We start from the raw sequence: 9,127 nt of genomic DNA, 5'->3' as shown, positions 1-9,127 counted from the left end.
TGTAATGCATGGTGTCCTGAGATGCAGCCAAGAGCGGTGTAAGGAAAATATCTTGGCCTAGATTCCTTCCTATCGAGTTATAATGGGACCGAGCACTCAGATTTTTAAGCTATTTAGTGGCCTATGTCGAACCACCACTAAAATCAATATTCTTCTTTGTGATTAAGCAACTGCTTCACTACAAATTTAAATATTAATAATAATAATAATAATAATAATAATAATTCATTCCATCCAATTAATTCACCAGCATTGATGAACCATTTTTGCGACATCCCAAGCTCAAAATAAGATCCTTCGTACCACAATTGGCGCCTCAATTCAATTCAAAATGCATGATGACAATTGCCTCCCAATGGTTTGTCCATTGTCTCAAACAACGATAATATATATATATATATATATATATATATATATATATATATATATTTCAAGTTAATAGGGACAAAACTAGAACATACTAAAATTCTAGATGTTTAAATTTTAGTGGAGGCGAGCATCGATGGCTGCGTCCATTCTTCAGTATCGATGACTCCGTCCATGGTCTGAATCAATATCAATGTCACAATGTGTATATTTTTAGATTCTTACGAATTTAAATTTCTTATTGGAGTAGGATTGTCCAAGAGTTGAATAAAATGAATTTTCCAAACAAAATAATTTAATGACAGAAATCTAATCGAATTGGCAGTTTAAGACATACCACAAGAATGTCTAGTCCAGCTAGTATCTCCTACCCCATTTGCTTAAAAAGCTGGTATATTGTTCTTGGGTCAGTTTGTGGGATATATCGAAATTGAAACCATCTTAATGGATAAGGATTCTTTTCAGAAAACGAAAGATCATGTACACTCACCAACTATTGATATGATATTATTATTCGTGAAAAAAATTTCAAAAATATTAAATACAAATTGAACCAAACTGTTAAGGTTAATAAATGCGAACCAAATTGAATTAAACCATAAATGATCACTTTTGGTTGGGTTTAGTTTTGGGTGTTTTTATATATATACAGACACATTTTTAAGTTAAAGTGTTAATTAGACTGGCACTCCTTCAAGTTAGGTCTAATATCATGAACATTTTGGTATTTGAAAAAATGGATCTGCGTTTTACTTACACTCCAAATGTCATTTTTGTGTAGTGTCAAAACACTTTTTACGTGTAAAATAACAATACTACCCTTTTAATTTTGTGTTGACCTTGATTCATGTATAAAATGACTTAACTATCCCGAAGAGACCTATTTTAAATTACCAAAATATCTTAAAATTTAACTCTCTTATTCTTTAATTAAATGTGTGTCTATATATATATATATATATATATATATATATAACTTGACCAATAAAAAATATGTATGTATATATGTTAGTAATTTCTATATAAAATTTAGGGCATATAAAAAATCCAATTCCTCTTTTTTGCAGTGACGATTCCCTCTTCTTTTACCTTCTCAACTGTCAACAATAAACCAAATTTCAAGTCCAAGCATGTAAACAACCCATGTTTGGGACTTTGACAGAGGAGAGAGAGAGAGATTTGGGTGTGTGGGTTTTGTATATTAAATAGGGGCATTTTTGTTATTTAAGATTATAGATATTTTGTATTAAATTGTAAGCAAAAGAGTAAAAAAAAACCCCTCAAACTATCAAATTGTTTGAGGGGAAATTATTCCTTGAACTATCAAAAGTAAGCAAAATGTCCCCTTAAAGGCTACCGGAAGTTAGTTTCTGACCAACTGAAGAGCACAATTACTAATTTATCCTTAATTTTTAATTTATTATAAAAAATCAAAATATATGCTATTATGAAATGACCACTGTAATGAACCAAAAACAAAAATTCGACATGACCTTTGCTGAAAAATCCCTACTACAACCTGTTTAATACATATGAAATGCAATGGCCTCACTTGGACTTTTAAAACTAAACAACAAACTTCAATCCAAAATCTACAACATTAACACCATTATCAAAAGAGTTCATCATCATCATCCCATTCATCCAAAACATAGAAATACCTGTCTTATACATAGTCTCATGCTCACATTGGTATCAGAGTCCGGTTCGACCATTATCCTATGTATTGTAGACTTTATAGTGTATGGTATATTATATTTTAGAGTAATAATATTTAGAAATATTTATCTGACCGACTACGAGGTCTGGCACATGGATTGTAGACTTTGTAGTGTATGGGAGATTATATTTTAGAGTGATATTTAGAAATATTTGTCTAAACGATGACCATGAGGCCTGGTACATGGGGTTTTTATCTATTTGGTGTAGTAATAATCTCTAGTGTGAGACCTATTGTAATGGGTGGGCGCTTGCCCATTTACTCAAAAACTCAAACTATTAGATAATAGTGCATACCCACCCAGTTATACCCAATCACTTTCTCAACCGGATTCGATGTGAGACAAATGACCCTTATTACATTCTCCCCCACCCAAACTCGCAATGCCCTCATTACAGCTCGGGCCACCCTGCCTACCCGAAGTATTCACCCGGATGCCTTTCGGGCCGGGTGCTTGGCGTGCCACCGGATCAAGAATTAGGTCTGGCTCTGATACCAACTGTAACGGGTGGGCGCTTGCCCATTTATCGAAAAGGTCAAGCTGTTGACTAATGTTACATACCCACCCATTTATGTCCAATCACTTTCCTAATCGGATCTGATGTGGGACAAATGACCCTTGTTACACTTATTCACTAAATAAAAGGGAAGGGACTGAACCCCTTTGCCATACAAATAAGTCTAAAAATTTGGCATAAGAATCATTTTCCTATATTTTATACCAACAAAAGGAAAACATTTGTATATATATGATATAAACAACAAAAACAAGCCTTTTTTCAAACTATTTAGGGTTGACTACAAGAATTCTATGTTTTTATTCGATTCAATTTAAAGCCATAAGCTCATAGCCATAGTCAAACCACGTGTTATCATCGTATCCATTTCGATAATGTCTATCGTTATCCTATTTTTGTGCCTAACCTTACATCTATCTTGATTTTTTCAACTATCAAATATGTCCGGTATATGCCGACTCCTTTAGTTTTATACTAAGTCACATAAAGTGTGAGCGAATGCGAGAGCAGGGGCGTGAGAGCGGTAGAATTAAATAATAAATAATATGAAATTGAGTCAGAATACGCGCGGAACATGAAAACGAAAACATACTCAAAATGTGATAACGACACTCGTTAAAAAGGAGTGTCTGATGCAGATATCAATGCAACCCGCATGTTTTGACTAAAATGTCCTGCTTAAAAATTTTTGGGCATTACATCCTTGGAAAAAAAGTCAACTTTCTTAAATTGAAGGTACTTGTATCCTTTTCTGTCCAATTTCTATATCTCCTCTTCCTTTGTCTCTTCCTAAAAAAGAAAAATAAAATATATAGTGTGCATACATAAACACAATATATCCTCAGCTCGAGTCCAATATATAGCGTAGAGTGTAAGATAGTGAAAACTGATCACTGTAGAACAAGGATAGTTCCAGACTCCACAACACCCACTGCGAGAGCAAAGGCCATGTACCCTTCATTATGTGGAAAAACTCACCTCTGTCCTTTTCATAGTTGGTGTCAGGGGAGTGGATGGTTTGGACATTTTCCACACACTGACACTGTGACACACACATTATATATAGATAAGCTGCAAATAACTTCACTAATCATAGCTTTCATTTTTGCATATGGACTACCTTCAAAATGCATTAACTTTCAAGTATTTACACAGGAACAATCACTCGACAATTACAGAGTGGATTCAAAAGAGACACAGTATAAGTGTTACATTAATGCATGTAACGACGAGGATCGATACTCTATTCATTGAATTTGTAGCGGAAATTATTTTTACCTGGAGTAGGATTCACCTGACCCACTATAATTTTTGTTTCTTAGTTTCCAAATTTAATTAGATTAAAAATAATTATTCTATTAATACATAGGATAAATAGGCATAAGATTTGTGCCCCATTTGATAGGAGGGATGAAAATTTTGATAGAAGGGAGAGGGGGAGGGATGAATGAGGCATCCCTAGAGAATAGATGAAGTCACTCTCATTTTATTTGGTTAGATGAAAATGACGAACAATGTGACACCTTATATAGTTTGACTGTAAGAATTAGAAGAAGCTAAAAATGATATTTTATATTTATAAATTAATTTTTCTGTCTTTTTCTTCTCCTTTTCTTTCAATTTTGGACACTGAAAAAACGCAAGTTAGGAAAAATTCTTCATCCCTCGTGCTTCATGCTCTTTTCGCTTTCTTCTGATCAAACAAAAAAAGGTTCTTTTATCTCACCACTCTTCCATACTACCTTAATTCTTCCTTCCAACCAAATGTATTAGCAGATCAACCTACATGAGTTCTTAGTTGCAGGTCTGATCAACCCTTTCTATGTCCTCAATTAATGTATACATTCGACAATTACGTTCTTAAATTTTGTACTTTAGGTGGGGGCTACCTGTGTCTTTTTGTACTTTAGGTGGGTCTTAAAGGTAAACAAATAAATGAGAATTGAGAAGGGTAAAAATACCAAAATCCATAAATGAATTCAGTACTTTGTACTTTGTTTGTGTTTGACACCAAAAAGAATACTGAGTATACTTTGTATAACAAACTGCCTTCGACATACTTCATGTGGAAGTTGCATCACCTCACGTGCATTGGTATAATTTAAAGTGGTCATTTGCCTTTTGCCTTGGATCAGCATAAAGGGCTGAAAAGATCAGCATAAGCGGCTTGAAGCAATCACTTAGTGCAATTAGGGATGGCAATAAGGCTAGAATTTCATTTCACATTCCCATCTTCATTCTCATTTAATTTTTTCACCCTCATAAACCATTGAGTTTTTCAAAACAGCCCACATCCTCGTCCCCATTTACACAATCAATTTTTCAAAACCATCGCAAACGTGACATGGAGGAGCAACCCTCCCCCGAAATCGCCCTAAAACCCACCGGCTTTTTCAAAGTAGCCTCCTTTCCCGTCACCATTTACATAATCGGTTCTTCAAACCTGTCCCAAATGGGACGGGGTAGGGTGAGAATTTTTGTCATCCTTAAAATATCCTCGTTTACTTTAAAGTTATCATGGACCTTTTGGTATCTTCTCTATCTTTTTAGGTTTAAATTTCTAAAGGGACAAAGTGAGTGTGTAATGATAGAAAACTATCCAATATGTCCTAGAGAAAAGAAGAAAAATAAAAAAGGAAAAAGAAAAAGAGAAAGAAATAAAGGAGAAGACAAAACTATCCTTTGGACCTATCATATTCCTTTTGATATGTATCAATTATACCAAAGATTGTATCTTTTGGTTCAAATTAAAAATAATATAAATTGAAACTCTCTTTTATTTATGCAGATATGCGTCTTCACCAAGATGAGTTTGAAGCAAGAAAATTAAAAGGTCGGTATAAAGGACAGTGTGGGGTTTGGCATTAAGTTGATGTTGCAACCAATATGGTTTATAAAAATAATTCTATGTATCACAAAGATAGAGGCAATAAAAATGCAATATTCTAATTCTTGCGAATTCCCCTTAATGTATATAATTCTTTCTAATTTTTATATATGTTACAATGTGATATTGATTTTACATTATACTACCTTTTACAATGCAATTACAATCACAAATCAATGCATGTGAAAACTACATTGATAACTACATATCTTTTCCTTTCACATTTTTCTTGTGCAGTCGTTGTAGAGTAGTATGATATATGCCACTTTGTGCGCTGTTTGTGGTGGTTGTGTTACAGCTTGTTGAGGTCCCTTTCTCTAATAAAGAGCCCATGGAACCCATAAGGCACCCTGCGTGGCAGCCTGACAGCAGCCACAATGTCAAGATTAGGTGACTTAGCATCCATCACCAAGAACTTGGACTCTCCCGCGTTCTCGTCGTGCACGTAGGTCACCAGATACCCGTCGTCCTCTTCCGCCTCCGGGTTCTCCGGCTCCCTCGCCACGAAGAAGGGCTCGCCCCCGTAGCATCCCGGCCCAAACATCCGGCTGGCCACCGTGCAATCTCGCCGGTCTCCTTCAGACACCGATACATCCAGCTTCACCACTCCACTTATCTTGGGCATTGGATCACCTATTGCTGCATACACATACCTGCATATATTGCAACACTTTCAATTCTCCAATTACGTACTTTCACGGTACATTTGACTTTCGAAAGTCATTTTTCTTGGATCCGCCCTCCAAAATTGGAAATACTGTTGTTTTGATTTTGACTTTGGAGAGCAAAGTTTTTTCATTTGAGTCGTGGTAGCAAAATTTAGTGGAAAATTTTGACTAATTTTATGTAGGTGAAGATTCAAGACAGACAAATAATGTTACTGACATCATCATAACCTCTGCTCCACTTACATCAAACAATCTCGACTCTAAAACTATTTTCCTTCTCATTTTCTTAACAACACAAGTTACACAACTAACAAACAATTCATGTTTGTCAGTTGAATTTTTTACCATTTCACTAGCAATGACCCTACCACAGATTTTACACCGTTTTAGACTTTAGATTGGTGACAATTTGAAATCACGTAAATTTGTAAATTAACATGAATTGGATTTTGAATGCAAAAATTGCAAGCCGTTAATTGATGTATGTACCTGTTCTTCTTCCCCACATAGGCCGGATTTATGACTGCAAAGTCCAAATTCCTCGCCGACACCGGATGTCTCGACACCATCCCGGTTTTCAGATCAATTCTCACCTTCTCCACTGATGCATGGATCAAGTCCATACGCTCCAACGTGTGTTCCACCGACAATATATTTGGCGCCACCATCACCACTGCATCGCCACCATCCTCATCCCACGCATTAATGGCATGTATAATATTAAACCCGGGAACATCAAACCACTTCATCTGAGACTCATCCTTGGCGTATCTCGGGATCACCCCGAGCCTCGGCACCTTCCCTGGATCCGTCCCCACCGGGGACCCACCTCCCATTATCATTTCCATTGGATCCATTCCTATCTGTATGTCTGCAAACACCGCGTGCTTCTTGGTAATCGCGAAATCATGCAGAAACGATGGCCGTGTCATAGAAAAGATGGGTATGTCAGGCTGTTTGTTTCCGTCCGCATCGAACCGGAAGAAGGTTAGAAAAGGCGGCACCGGGCCGTACCTGAAAGCGAAGGCCTCGCCGGATTCCGGGTCGATTTTGGGGTGTGCTGTCATGCTCATGAAAAGCTCGCCGTTGAAGTCACGGCGACCTAGGGTTAGTATATCTCCGTCCGGCGATAGTTTGATGGCGTAAGGGAGGTCGGACTCGCCGAGGGCGTAGAGAGTGTCTCCGAAGAAGGCTAAGCTGGTGTTGGCGAGGCCAATGCCATTGGTGGGGTTGAATTGTCCGGCGAGAGCTCTTGCGGCGGTGAGTGTCCCGCGGGCTGCGGAGGCGGTGAGGCCGTTGAAGCCGGAGAAGACGTTGGGGATGACAGGAGAGCCGGTTTGGCTTTCGACGGTGTACTTGTAGGTCTTGACGTAGCGGCTGCAGAGGGTAGCGCGGCCGCCGGATATTCGGATGGAGTGGAGCATGCCATCACCGTCGAAGAGGTGGTAAGGTCCCTTGGGGAGGAACTGCGGGTTGGGGCCGTTGCGGATGTAGGCGCCGTCAAGGCACGGCGGGAGGGAACCCTCGATCACCTCGCACTCTGTCGGCGGGAGCTCTTTGACGGGGGCGAAGTTGCCGGAGAGGACGTACCTCGGGTCGACGGAGGATTTGATAGGAGGGTCGATGAATTTGTTGATTATGTCGTCGAATGCGTCGAAGATGGTCGCCGGCAGGGACGGCTCCACCCGCTTCCAAGCCGGTGGCCGCGGTGGCGCTGCTGTTGTAATTGGATCAGAGGATTTTCTGGGATATGATGATGATGGGTTTTGCTTATTTAATGTTTTCTGAGACTCTGTTCTTGTTGTGGTGGTGGTGGTGGTGGTGGGTGGTTTTTCTTCGATTCTGACGGAGGAGATGGTGAGGAATAAAGGAACATGCTGTGGTTGTGGCAATGTTAGAGATAGCTTTGGATGTAATAACGGAGACATGAAGGAGGAAGAGAGGGAATCCATTATTGTGTGCTTTTTTCTCTGCCTTAATTGCAGAGAAAAAGAACACAAAGATTGTGCAGTGGCTTGTGTTTATGGCGTTTGAGAGGAAAGTGAGGAAGACACTTATAGAGTGGCCCTCATCCAAGATACTAATAGTCTGATGCGACACCTCTTCATTGTTGCATGGCATTTGAGGATTGTATATTACAAGGATAATACTTAGCTACTCACTTCTCATGTGTTTCAATGATAATATACCATATAAGTTTTAATAATCAAATAATTCACGTTCTCTGTCTTATCTCAGATCAATCATTAAATAACTTTCAACCGTTAAATAACTTTTTTATTAAAGCTGATGTGGTATGTTATTATTGGAATACGTAAGGGGTGAGTGAAGCAACTCACCGGTGAGTAGTTAAGTATTATCCATATCACAATTTTTCATGGACAATACTTACATCCAACCCTGGTTGGATGAAGTTTGTCCAACCTGAATACGTGGCCCAATAAATGCATGACAAGTGTCCTTTAGTCCCTATTCATCTAAGGTGGATATTACCCAACTGAAATGGGTTTCTCCGGTAGAACATGCTTTTATTTTTTTATTTATTTTTTTGCTCTGCACTCCCTTTGCTCTCTCTCCAACTGTCCTAGTTTTCTTGTTTTGCCCTCTTTCTCTCAAGACGAAGATGATGCATAGTTTTCTCTTTTTGTTCTATTCTCGTTCAGCCTCCATCTCTATTCTCATTCTCAACTCTGAACTTGCCCTCTCTCTCTCTGCAACCGCAAACTACAAAATCTACAAGAATCAGAAGTTCAAAATTCATATTTAACCAATTTACCACTCAGTACCCTATTTGGATAATTAATAAAAAAAAAAAAAAAGAAAAAAAAAAAGGGTAAAGTGCAAAAAACCCCCTTCAACTATTAACTATGTGCAATTAACTCCCCTGAACTACAATTTGCCTCCTTGAACTATTGAATTTGGTGCAATTAACCCCAATGTGACATCTTCGGCCAATTGGTGTAAACGG

The 9,127-nt window shown here is 38.2% G+C and overlaps 1 protein-coding gene across 1 annotated transcript; it reads right to left on the bottom strand.

Moving 5' to 3' along the window:
- Positions 1 to 5,527: 5,527 nt before the first annotated feature.
- On the bottom strand, positions 5,528 to 8,208 carry LOC132286860 (probable carotenoid cleavage dioxygenase 4, chloroplastic). The gene is made up of 2 exons (XM_059789265.1): positions 6,649 to 8,208; positions 5,528 to 6,144 (listed from the first exon to the last, which is right to left on the bottom strand). Exons 1-2 carry the CDS (start codon positions 8,109 to 8,111, stop codon positions 5,784 to 5,786), a joined length of 1,824 nt encoding a protein of 607 aa, XP_059645248.1. The 5' UTR covers positions 8,112 to 8,208; the 3' UTR covers positions 5,528 to 5,783.
- Between the last annotated feature and the right edge of the window lie 919 nt (positions 8,209 to 9,127).

Source organism: Cornus florida, unplaced genomic scaffold (assembly GCF_030987335.1).
Source record: "Cornus florida cultivar Cherokee Brave unplaced genomic scaffold, ASM3098733v1 CherokeeBrave_3.0.0_Hap2_Chr11, whole genome shotgun sequence".
NCBI lineage: Eukaryota > Viridiplantae > Streptophyta > Magnoliopsida > Cornales > Cornaceae > Cornus > Cornus florida.
This window is presented reverse-complemented; position numbering and strand designations above follow the sequence as displayed.

What these genes read in the sequence shown, in the direction of transcription:
- LOC132286860 (XM_059789265.1), bottom strand. Translation starts at nt 8,111, where the DNA reads ATGGATTCCCTCTCTTCCTCCTTCATGTCTCCGTTATTACATCCAAAG. An exon ending in TATGTGGGGAAGAAGAACAG is followed by an intron (nt 6,145 to 6,648) that starts GTACATACATCA and finishes CAATATATGCAG; the next exon opens with GTATGTGTATGCAGCAATAG.